Source organism: Oncorhynchus nerka, linkage group LG16 (genome assembly GCF_034236695.1).
Source record: "Oncorhynchus nerka isolate Pitt River linkage group LG16, Oner_Uvic_2.0, whole genome shotgun sequence".
Classification (NCBI taxonomy): Eukaryota; Metazoa; Chordata; class Actinopteri; order Salmoniformes; family Salmonidae; genus Oncorhynchus; species Oncorhynchus nerka.
Genome location: NC_088411.1, coordinates 13,216,631 through 13,229,201, shown reverse-complemented (window position 1 = coordinate 13,229,201; position 12,571 = coordinate 13,216,631). Strand labels below are relative to the sequence as shown.

Here is a 12,571-nt window from a genome sequence, read left to right as displayed (position 1 = left end):
CAAAATGGCTTCCAACACTCTACTCAGCAAACTGGATGCAGTCTATCATAGTGCCATCCGTTTTGTCACCAAAGCACCTTATACCACCCACCACTGCGACTTGTATGCTCTAGTCGGCTGGCCCTCGCTACATATTCGTCGCCAGACCCACTGGCTCCAGGTCATCTACAAGTCCATGCTAGGTAAAGCTCCGCCTTATCTCAGTTCACTGGTCACGATGGCAACACCCATCCGTAGCATACGCTCCAGCAGGTGTATCTCACTGATCATCCCTAAAGCCAACACCTCATTTGGCCGCCTTTCGTTCCAGTACTCTGCTGCCTGTGACTGGAACGAACTGCAAAAATCGCTGAAGCTGGAGACTTTTATCTCCCTCACCAACTTCAAACATCAGCTATCCGAGCAGCTAACCGATCGCTGCAGCTGTACATAGTCTATTGGTAAATAGCCCACCCATTTTCACCTACCTCATTCCCATACTGTTTTTATACTGTTTTTTTATTTATTTATTTACTTTTCTGCTCTTTTGCACACCAATATCTCTACCTGTACATGACCATCTGATCATTTATCACCCCAGTGTTAATCTGCAAAATTGTATTATTCGCCTACCTCCTCATGCCTTTTGCACACATTGTATATAGACTGCCCATTTTTTTTTCTACTGTGTTATTGACTTGTTAATTGTTTATTCCATGTGTAACTCTGTGTTGTCTGTTCACACTGCTATGCTTTATCTTGGCCAGGTCGCAGTTGCAAATGAGAACTTGTTCTCAACTAGCCTACCTGGTTAAATAAAGGTGAAATAAAAAAAATAAAAAAATACATTTGATTTGATGCAATACTGTGCAAATTATCTCATAAGACAGTAAAATATTTTAACACTCTTTATTTCAAATAAAAATATAAATTTATATCAGAATTTATATAAAGTTGTATAAATCACAGTGTTAATACATTTACAATAATGTGATAACAGCATAGAGAGAGCACCTTCTCCTCGAATAGTTGTTGTGACCAAAAATAATTAAGTGCCATTATCTATAAGTTATGTACAATACAGTAATTTACCGTAACAATCATATATCTCAAGTTCCATAGAGAAACAATCACAACTACTCTGCTATTTTTGAGTGACAAAAATCAGAAGACCAAAACAAAACGGGTCTTGTCAGAAATCACATCAGTCCTCCAGTCAGACTTTCTGAAAGGCTACCGAAACCCACGGATTGCCGCTGATTCAATGTCTTTGGCAAGTGTGCAGACTTCGAGATGCCTTGCTGTTGTGCTCCCCTCTCTGTGTTCTGCAGGACAAGCCGTCTCCACAGTCACACCGTTGAAATATCTCCAAACCGTGTGTGCCTTTCCTTTGGTGTTTGGTGCAGACCTGACCATCTTTCAACACTGGCTTGCAGATCTTGGACCAGAAGTGACGCGCGCAGCAAAGTCCCTCTGTGCAATCCGAAGACCTCAGGCAGCGCTTTCCTTCCAGACCTGAACAAATAAGTAAACTACATGAGCATATTGTTGGCTTGGTGTATAACAAGACATATATATCACCCGGAGTCCATTCACCACGGTAAACATTATAACTGATTTGTTTACATACCTTTTGGGGTTTGTGAAAGATCTTGCGTGGGCAACTTGGAGTTCAGTTCCACTGTAGAGTTTTTCTCGTGTGTATTGCTGGGTGGCACTATGTCCTCCATTCGGATGTGCTGAACCATGTCAGGATCGCTGGGTAAACACACTCCTAGGAAGGTAACAAGAAGATCAAAGATGAGATGATGTGCTTGAAATTACACTAAGTCCTTTCAACAAGTGTGTTGAATTGCTTAAATTCAACTGACTACACTTCTCTTCAAAAGTTCAAAGCAGCGAGGAGTGGCTTCAGACACATCTCTATTGAACAGATTTGACGGTGTAATTTAACATGAAAGAGCTGGGACTTGTAGGCTACTCACCATTGCTGCACTGGTTGCCCGGGCAGCACATAGTGTCCCGGATACAGCGCTTCCTGCGCCTCTTGCACGGGAGACATGCGCCTCGGGACACAAAGCATAAACCATGGTCACCGCACTCCTCGTCCGTGGAGCAACTCAAAGACTGAAAGAAGAGAGGTAGATGATTAATGTATGCATTTAACTTTTAGAATAGTATCCAATTTAAATAATAGGCATATTGCCGATGGTAAACTGTTCATTTTAACGGAGGGAATCTATGGTCCATTTTTAAACCTCCGATTTCAACACAGTGTATAGCCTACTTTGATCACAATATAAAATAGTTAACTTTTATGACAAATTGATGCTGGGCTTACCTGTATGGTATCAATTGCCATATTTTGGGTCCCGCTGTCAAATGAAAAGTCGGCTGGGCTCGCGCTTATCGGGGGACTCAGACCCGCCACTAAAGGTATGTTCTTGATGGCATTTGAGTTGAGAAGCACGGATCCAGCGCATGCAGAATCAAAGTATCCGACCAGCATGTAAAATATAGCGGAATAACCGAATGGCAGCATCATTGCCATTGTAGAAATGGTTGTTGTATGTACAAATGGTACCAATTCCAAGATGCAATAGTAGCCTACAACTCGAGGGCAGATAGGTGTACTAGTATGAGGACTAAACTACCACTGTAATCCTAGGATTCCTGATGCAACATTTATACATGCCGAGTTCTTTGCATCCCGCCCCCAGCCATGTGTAACAAAGGGGTGGATGACATTTCTAAGGGCTCAAATCATGATGCATCCCACAGCAAGTACCCATTGGCCGGGAATCCTATTCCAAAACATGTCAAGAATGTTTGTGTACAATGACTGTCAATGACTCGTCACGAGATGACACACCGACACATTTTTCCTCTAATGGACACGTTACCCCTATTTCCGTTATGCAGCTACAGTCTTTCATTTGACTCATATTTTGTTGCACGTTATCAGCATCTGGTCACATTTATTGATAACACTGGACATTTGCAGCCTATTTTATCCCAGAAAGGTGTCACTGGTTGCACTTAAATCGGTATTTCGAGATGATGAACCTAATGGGGGCTACATTGTGTATATTGAGTAGTTTTTCGTTGTAAGCCTACTGTTAATAAATGTTTATACCTTTTTATAACGGGGGTCTATCAGGGGTCATCAAATGCCTCTGCAAATAGTGGCTCTTACTGACCCCAGGCGCCCCGTGGTTTTCTAATGGGTGATCATTAAAGACATTTACTCCCCATTAGCGGCATTTGAAATGCACTTGATTTGAAAAAAAAGTGGCGGGGATCAAAGGGGAATATGCAAATCGTGGAGAATGAAAAGTTTACTGAATTACTTATAAATATGGGTTGGTTGGCACCCTGCGATAAAGAATTCACATCGGTCTCTCTTTCACATCTGTCTCTCTGAATTTCTTATGTAGCCTGTAAAACAATTAGACACAGAAGTAAATCAAATCAAATCAAATAGGCATATTCCCTTCCCCTCAGATAAAGCTGTTGTCAGCATAATTATCCCTACAGCACCTCTCATGATGATGTAGCCTATTGTGCAAATTCCAACATTGTGGCATGATAATTAAGTTTCAATACATCTGTAAAGAGAATTGTAAAAACTGTTGCTTGATATCGGGTTATGAAAGAAAGCCTGTCCAGTTTTTAAAATTAGCCTGCTCTTAAATTAGGAATAGTGGATTAGAAAAAATATTTGCAATATCCCAAAACATCCCATTTGAAATAAGTTTAAAAAGGGCAAAATGAACAACATCATTAAAATACTATAGGGACTTATATCATGATTGAATAAAATACAAACATATATTAAAGTTGTATTTTAAAGTGATTAAAATATTTTCCAAATCTTAACCATAGCCTAAATAACCGAACTAGATAATTGAGTGAAGTATTCAGGAACAAAATACGATTTAACTGTTTCAAAGTGCATGTTTGCCAAATAGCCTAGGCAAAGCCTCTGAAATAAATGTCTTTGATGTTGTTGACAAAGGTTAGTTAGGCTTTAATAGGCCACCACAAGACAAACGTTCAATACACTTCATTTAACGTCAATTGGCAGCATTCATCCCGATTCGTTGGTCTTTAGGCTTTGTTTTAATTGTACATCCAAAGCCTACAGTGGTGTAAAATGAAGCTTGTGTGAAGGCCCCTTTGATGAGGACAGATCAAACAGTCCTGAACCCCCATGTCTTAATCAGACTCCGGCAGCTATGGCGTTTTTACAAACAGTCGGTTTGCTCGGCTTTTAGCGGGTTTTAACAGACTTTTTTCGGTTACTCAGCAAATTAATTTGGTTGGATGCCAGGTCTGTTTTGAAAACCTGGTTGCGGCCTAATCCATTCATGCTACAATAGAACCTCACTAGTTAGCCCATGTCCTTAAAGTGTTATACAAACACACAATCCGTCTGTGTTCGGTTTAAATAATAAACAGGCAGAAAATGTACTTTATAGTTTAGTTAGATAAGGTATTCTTTCGCCTGGAGGTTCAGGTGTTCTGAAAGCTCCCTCCTGTGGTCAGAGTGGTTATCAAAGGAAGTAATAACAGTGTATTGGACATGTAATTCTATCAAATAAGTTGCCTTGTAGTTACCGACCCAGTACAAAATACCAGCACAGATCGGGGAGTAAGTAACCAGAGAACAGCTTCACCAAATGAAACGAGGAGCATCATCTTTCATATTGATTGAAAGTTACATTTTATTGTAAGAAAACGGCATATAAATAGATGGACCATAAAAAAAGCAGCAAGCCAAGTAATGACGACCGGTTAAGCTGTTTGATCTTGTCATGCAGCATTAAAACAAATATTGAAGATATCTTTTGGACGCCATCGATTTTAAGGCACTTTCAATAATGCCAAAAGCGATTAATGGTGTTCAGAACTAGGGTGAGCGACTTCAGTAATTCAGTGGATGATGGTGATAACATGAAAAAATCATTCAAGCTTGAGAAAATATGTCGAGATTTAATTTGACAAAACATATCCCAAATATTCAAATTAAATAATGAAAGTATAACCTATTTATACATATATATATATATATATATATATATATATATATATATATATATTTTTAAATCAGCTCTAAATATTGATGTACAGAAATATTTACTTCTGGTCCTGAAATAAATAATATTCATTTGTTTTCAAGCACAATATAAAAGTTAGAAATTATGGTAATATATGTGAGGCCTGTAGAATAGCAGCCATCTTGCCTTTCATTTAGAAATTCTAATGTTCTAAGGTCCATTTTGATGGGAAATGAATCATGTGAAGAGCAGAATAATCTCTGTATGACAGACTGATTGTATTTAGCCATGTATCAAAGTCCACTTCCTGCCTCCCTTTAAATTGTCAGTGTATTGACATAATTTACATGGGATACAGCTTTTGTCAAGTTGACATCAAAAGTAGATTATTTAGCCTTTTAGCTAACCCTTTTCTTAATTTCAACCTAATTCTCCTAACCTGCTATGTTAATTATCCTAACAGGCTGAGTAAATTCTGCTAAACCCACCACGAAAAGTACATTTTGACAAAAGCTGTTTCCCTTCTAGACAAAACCCCTGCTGTGTCCCTCTCTGGTAAACCTGTTTTTGTACAAGTACCAGTTTGCCCTCTAGTGGTATAATCTGTTCTTTGCTGTTTCCCCACTCAATGGTTGGATCCTTCAATCTCAGAGCCCCCGGGGAAATCTAATTAGCATAATTCAAAAATCTCCATTAAAAAATCTGTCATGTTTAAACTAGAGATATATGGGGTTTTCTTTTTTTGCATCGGATGCGTCTCAATCCACCTCATCTGCTTCACCATGTGGATTGAGACGCATATGTCGCACTACCTCATCTGCTGAAAGGTCACAGAGCTAGAGCTATGTTTGTCAGACCATGAGACATCCCAAAAATCGGTCTGCTCACAAAATCGTCTGTAGGGTCCGAATGGTTTGGCCTACAAACTATTATAACCCCTCTATGGAAATATGAGACTCTCGAGGATGCCCACAAATTGTAAAAGACTCCAGCCACCCAAGTCATAGACTGTTCTCTCTGCTTCTGCATGGCCAGCGGTACCGGAGCGCCAAGCCCACAGGAATCACAAGACTAGTCTGAAGGTCCCTGGTACCAGTGGTACCAAATAATAAATAATAATAATGGAAGTACTGTGTTTATGTAGACTGTTTAGTGCCAAAAATATGGGGTTAAATACATGTTTAAAGAAGAATTATTGTATGTTTCCAGATCTCTCATATCTCTCAGATATAGGATAGACACTTCAGAACAAACTTCCTTTAGAATGTTTTTTTTTTTTTTTTGGGGGGGGCTATCTGTTGTTCCTGTAGTGAATCTGTTATTCAATGCGTTTGTAATGGGCTAATAGCAGTAAGGCCAAATAACATGTTTAATAAATGATTATATATTTTTATATACTGCAAGGCGTCTTAAAATTCTAAATCAAATAGCTAAATGATCCTTCTTAAAACAATTCCATATAGCTTAGTAGAACCCCCCCCTTTTAAAATATATATTTCCACACCATTAGGTTGAATAATACTGTGAAATTGTGAAAATGACGATAATGCCCTTTTAGTGTAAGAACTGTTTGAAATTTCAGCCTGTTCTGGTGGGATGGAGTTTTGGCCTGCCTGGTGACATCACTAGGTGGTCATTTAGTTAATAGGTTTGTAACGGTCTTATTGGTCTCTCTCCCAATATAAGCTAGTTTTCAGTTTTCCCCTCCCCACTCAGACCACTCCCAGACAGTTCTTGCTTGAGAATGTGAGCTTTGCTAAGAAGCTATTTTTATTATTTTTTACAATTTTAATTTAAAACAACCAGAGTAAGGTACCTAATTGATACCCAGAAATTATTTGATATTGAGATTTTAAAAAACGGCTGCATGTGACCTTTAATAAATAACTAAATGTTAATAAATGGAAAATTCCAATATGTCCTTGCAATTTCTTAACACTGTAGGGCTTTAGAAAAGATTTGAACGGTGAAGGGAAGGCCCAAGTAGTTTTTATCAATCAAACAACTTTGCGCTTATAAATTGTGTAATTACATGTGTGTAATTGAAAGTGGCGTGTGTGTGTGTTTTTTCCCCAATGGAATACAGTATGCATAATAGACAATATATCATCTTTATGTGTTGTAATCATGTGTAACATCCAAATGTATAATATGATACAAAGGAACTTGTAAAAAATAACATTTTGATTATTGATGACAAGTGTTTAAAAGAGTCAACCCCCCCGTTGGAATTGTGGTCCATAAATGCTACAACAGTGAGCAGGAATCTCTCCCTCTCAGTCCCAATCCACTCAGTATCACAAGTAATCACTGAAAACACTGGTATTGTAAGTGCTAACAGCCACAACAAATACATAAACCTAAATATACAAATGTGTGACAAGAATAAATCAAAAACCTCTCCATGAGGGGATCCAGTGGGGGGGCATGGTTGACGATGATGGTGAGAGACTTTTGTCGTTCTAAAACATTAGTCCCAATGCCACCTCGGAGGAGAGTGGAGCAACATTGGTGAAGGCATCTTGGTGACCCAAAGCGGTACGACTGCCCCATTCACTGTCACTGTCCGTTCACAGCATCATCAACTGTCTGTCTCTCTGTTCTCTGCTGCCAAACCCTTGAAAGGCATCCCCAGAAAAGTAAATTATGAGGCAGGACTAGGGAGCTACTGGAGAGGCTACTACACATGGAGGGTGGCGTTAAAAATCTGTATCCCAGCCAGACATGTCATCTGGAGGAGGGTCATCGTTGTCCTCTGGGAAACTGTCAAAGTTGCTTGTGTCAGTTGAAGACGCGACCTGATAGAGAAGAGGAGGGGCTGGATTAATTGCATGTAATGGTTTAATAAAGGAAGTCATGCTAACACTGGCATGCTCTTCAGATGCATCATTTTAACATGAAACCAACACATCTTTTTACTTACTTCAGGGATGATTGGAGGAGTCAAGGTTCCTTTCCTCAACCCTTCCCAGTTAAAGCCTTCAAACCATCTGAGAGAGAAACATATAACTCTGTTTTTTTTAAAAACTTTGCTGTTGTTCTTTTCAGTCTAAAGTGCAATCATGGCCATTAGCCAGGCAGGGTAAAGTACTTAATTGACTTACTTGTGCTTTTGGATATCTTTGACTCCATTTTTCAAGTTTCCAAGTCTTTCCGAAGGATTGTCCCTGCATAGTTTCTTAGTCAAATTGGCAGCATTTTTGGTGATCTTCTTTGGAAATTCAATCATGTCGATTCCTCTCAGAATTATATTGTATGTCTTCATTGGATCTGGCCCTGAGAATGGTGGGCTGAAGAAGAAGCAGGAGCATTCATTTAAAACAAATATGTGGTACTTTAACCCTACATCTAGATGTGGGTGGGGTTGCAGGTATGAGAGACAGAGCAGGCATTCCTTCTGATCCCAGTCACTTATTCTATTGGGTATACAATCAAATCTCCTACAGCCATATCAACAAACCTCCTCCCTCACCTTCCAGTCAGGAGTTCGTACATGAGGATTCCCAATGACCAGTAGTCAGCGGAGATGTCATGCCCCTTGTTCAGGATGATCTCAGGTGCCACGTACTCCGGGGTCCCGCAGAAAGTCCATGTCTTTTTCCCAAACCCAATCTTCTTTGCAAAGCCAAAGTCCACCTGTGAAGAGACAGGAGCGCGCCAATGAGATCTCATTGACCGAACACCCTTTCCAGCAGTTGCCGTGGGTCTTGAGCCATATTATTATACTGCAGGTGTGAAGGTGTCCTCAGGTCTCTGTCCACTCACCAGCTTGGCATAGCCTCTGTGATCCAGGATGAGGTTCTCGGGTTTGAGATCTCGGTAGATGATCCCTTTGGAATGCAGGTAAGCGAAGGCCTCCACCACGCAGGCCGTGTAGAACCGCGTGGTCGAGTCTTCAAATGAACCTCTGCAATGTGGAAGACAACATTCACGCAAGTCAGAAGGATGAAGGCAGAGGGGAAAGCAAGGCAACATGGTATCATTTGAAAGTGAATTGGTTTAGAGATGCATTTCCCATACCTGTCCCTAAGTATGGTCCAGAGCTCTCCCCCAAGACAAGCCTCCATCAACATGTAAAGATACTTGGCATCTTTGAATGTCCTATATAGCCTGAAACACACATCGAGAACATGTCAACTGTAAATTGCGTCCTTTTCTTGGGGATAACGAAGTAGTCTATCGGAAGAGATATCAGTAGAGACACCTGGCTGAGATATCTCTACATCTAGCGAGTATCTGACATCTCTACATATACAGTGCCTTCCAAAAGTATGCATACCTTCAGAAAGTATTCATACCCCTTGACTTATTCCATGTTTTGTTGTTACAGCCTGAATACTTTTTTTTTTACACACAATACCCCATAATTATAAAGTGAACATTTTTGCAAATGTATTGAACATGAAATACAGAAATAGCTAATTTACATATATATATTCAAACCCCTGAGTAAATAAATACATGTTAGAATCACCTTTGGCAGAGATTACAGCTGTGAGTATTTCTGGCTAAGTCTCTAAGAGCTTCGCACCCCTGGAGTGTACAATATTTACACATTATTCTATTTAACATTCACATCGACGGGGATGTAGTGGAGTGGGTGGAGAGCTTCAAGTTCCCTCTGTGTCCACATCACTAAGGACCTGTTATGGTCCAAACACACCAACACAGTCATGAAGAGGGTATGACAATGCCTCTTCCCCCTCCGGAGGCTGAAAAGATTTGGCATGAGCCCTCAGATCCTCAAAAAGTTCTACAGTTGCACCATTGAGAGCTTGAATGGCTGCCTCACCGCTTGGTATGGCAACTAGAGGCGCTACAGAGGGTAATGCGTACGGCCCAGTGCATCACTGGGGGCAAGCTCCCTGCCATCCAAGACCTCTATACCAGGTGGTGTCAGAGAAAGGTCCTACAAATTGTAAAAGACTCCAGCCACCCAAGTCATAGACTGTTCTCTCTGCTTCTGCATGGCCAGCGGTACCGGAGCGCCAAGTCTGGGACCAGAAGGCTCCTGGACAGTTATACCCCAAAGCCATGAGACTGCTGAAGAAAGCTAATGTAATGGATACCCAGACTATTTACATTGATGCTATTTTTTTGCACTGGCTCCATGCACACTCACTGGACTCTACTCACACATACTACACTGAGACACACACACGCACGCACGCACGCACGCACACACACACACACACACACACACACACACACACACACATTATTATTTATCCTGATTGCCTAGTCACTTTTACCCCTACTTACAGTACACGTACATACTGTATTACCTCAACTACCCCGTACCCCTGCACATTGACTCGGTACCGGTACTCCTTGTATATAGCCTTGTTATCATAATTTTTTGTGTTACTATTCCCTTTAGTTTTTCTTATTTGTATACATTTTTCATACTTTTTAACTCTGTATTGTTGGGAAAGGGCATGTGAGTAAGCATTTCACAGTAAAGTCTACACCTGTTGTATTCAGCACGTGACAGCACGTTTTAGGTTATTGTCCTGCGGAAAGGTGAATTTGTCTCCCAGGGTCTTGTGGAAAGCAGACTGAAATAAGTTTTCCTCTAGGATTTTGTCTGTGCTTAGCTTTATACTGTTTTATTTTCATCCCCCAAAAACTTGAGTCCCTGCCGATGACAAGCATACCTACAACATCATGCAGTCACCACCATGCGAAAACCTCCCTGATCTTTGTGGTTGAATCTGTCTTTAAAATACACTCCTCGATTGAGGAACTGTACAGATGTATGTGTGGGGTACAGAGATTATGTTGTCATTCAAAAATCACGTTAAATACTATAATTGCACACACAGTGAGTCCATGCAACTTATTATGTGACTTGTTACCCAAATCTTTTGTCTTGAACATTATTTAGGCTTTCCATAACATACTTATTGACTCAAGGCAATTTGTAAAAAAAATCTAAAAACATAATTCCACTTTGACATGATGTATTGTGTGTAGGCAAGTGACACAAAATCTCAATCTAATCTATTTTTAATTCAGGCTGTAACACAAGCAAATGTGGACAAAGTCAAGGGGTGTGAATACTTTCTGAAGGCACTGTATGTAGCTACCTGACGATGAAGTCTGAGTGGGCCTCCTGCATGATCTGCTTCTCGGAGCGGATGTGCTCCTGTTGCCGCGTGTCCACGATGTGCCTCTTCTTCAGGATCTTCATCGCAAAAGTTTTGATCTCATCGCTTTTCAGCTGCACCTGCAGGACACAGACGACGCAAGATATAGAGCATCTCAAGGTCAACGACCACTAAAAGCGAAGATGTAAACATGTCCCGGCTTGTGCAGATCAAGTCGTAGTCGAGCCATTTCTAACACTTGTTCTGTGACCCAGTAATAGCAGATGAGTCATGGGTCTATTCGTAACTCCGGAGGACCTGAAAATAGTTTGACTGGGAGAAGACATTCTTCACATTGCCTATGTCAGGGAGCACCTACATTTCCAGGGTCATTTCATCCCTGGGATGTCTAGCAATGGATTGCACTACAGTGAACACGATGACTGGAGACAGGCGAAAGGCCACTCGTTTCTACTGAGGATGCCGCAGTGCCGAAAATAGGACAGGGCAGGGGATTCCTCTTTAGGCCGAGCTGCTGGGCTTTTCCTTTGCCGCAACTCTTGAGACCCCACTGGTCCGCATTGCTCCATTCTAGCACTCACTTGATCAACCCTCACTTGCTCTGTCTATCTGTTTACATGCTTTTCGAGTCTTTTATGTGTCAGTTTAAGTGTATATTCAGTTTTATTGATACAATTCAAATTGTGCATTGCAATATACAGATAGCTGCCAAAATAAAGGAAACACTTTTGAGTAAATGAGGGATACAAATTATATTGAAGGCAGGTGCTTCCACACAGATGTGGTTCCTGAGTTAATTAAGCAATTAACATCCCATCTTGCTTAGGGTCATGTATAAAAATGGCCAGTTGCCCATTATTTTGGATACTTATGGCTAGAAGAAGATATCTCAGTGACTTTGTAGAGGGGATTCAAATGAGCATAAGGGGGTGTTCTGGCAGCTCATGGTGGCACAGTGCTTTATGTTGGCGTTTCCTTTATTTTGGCAGTTACCTGTACAATAAGTCAAAAGTGTTTTCTATATTCATTCAACATATAAATCATGTGTGTGTTTTGTGTGTAATTATAATTCAATCAACGTTACAACTAGATATACTTGAAGTCTTGGCCTAGATTTGATGCAGTTAATCTCACAATTCTATTAGGCCTGTACTACAAGCAGACTGAAGTTGGAAAGTTTCAGAGAACTCCTATGCTATGTAACACTGTGGGTCACATGGCAGGGCTCCATTACCTCTTCTGCCCCTCATAGCGGAAAGTGACTTCAAATAGCCCAAAGACATTCTTGCTACCTGACCTGAGACCGCTCCGTTACAGGACAAGAAGACCACGGATCCTCCCTGTCCTTTATCTCCCAATTAAGTTCAACGTCTCTTTTACTCTTTATCCCCCGCCAATGGATTATAATGAAATAGGACAATG

The 12,571-nt window shown here is 40.6% G+C and overlaps 2 protein-coding genes across 6 annotated transcripts in view; both read right to left on the bottom strand.

Annotated features, from left to right (window-relative positions):
* Positions 1 to 872: 872 nt before the first annotated feature.
* On the bottom strand, positions 873 to 3,123 carry LOC115144563 (dickkopf-related protein 1-like). Its single transcript, XM_029685608.2, has 4 exons — positions 2,321 to 3,123; positions 1,965 to 2,106; positions 1,610 to 1,753; positions 873 to 1,494 (listed from the first exon to the last, which is right to left on the bottom strand). Exons 1-4 carry the CDS (start codon positions 2,528 to 2,530, stop codon positions 1,241 to 1,243), a joined length of 750 nt encoding a protein of 249 aa, XP_029541468.1. The 5' UTR covers positions 2,531 to 3,123; the 3' UTR covers positions 873 to 1,240.
* A 4,013-nt stretch (positions 3,124 to 7,136) lies between these two features.
* Positions 7,137 to 12,571, bottom strand: part of prkg1b (protein kinase cGMP-dependent 1b) — a 161,560-nt gene continuing 156,125 nt past the window's right edge. For all 5 annotated transcript variants that reach the window (XM_029684708.2, XM_029684709.2, XM_029684706.2 and 2 more), the window contains 7 exons: positions 11,129 to 11,268; positions 9,060 to 9,149; positions 8,805 to 8,946; positions 8,512 to 8,675; positions 8,144 to 8,329; positions 7,963 to 8,029; positions 7,137 to 7,837 (listed from right to left, as the gene is read on the bottom strand). In XM_029684708.2, coding sequence (XP_029540568.1) covers positions 7,739 to 7,837; positions 7,963 to 8,029; positions 8,144 to 8,329; positions 8,512 to 8,675; positions 8,805 to 8,946; positions 9,060 to 9,149; positions 11,129 to 11,268 — 888 coding nt within the window. In that variant the 3' untranslated portion in view covers positions 7,137 to 7,738. The remainder of the gene's footprint in view (positions 7,838 to 7,962; positions 8,030 to 8,143; positions 8,330 to 8,511; positions 8,676 to 8,804; positions 8,947 to 9,059; positions 9,150 to 11,128; positions 11,269 to 12,571) is intronic.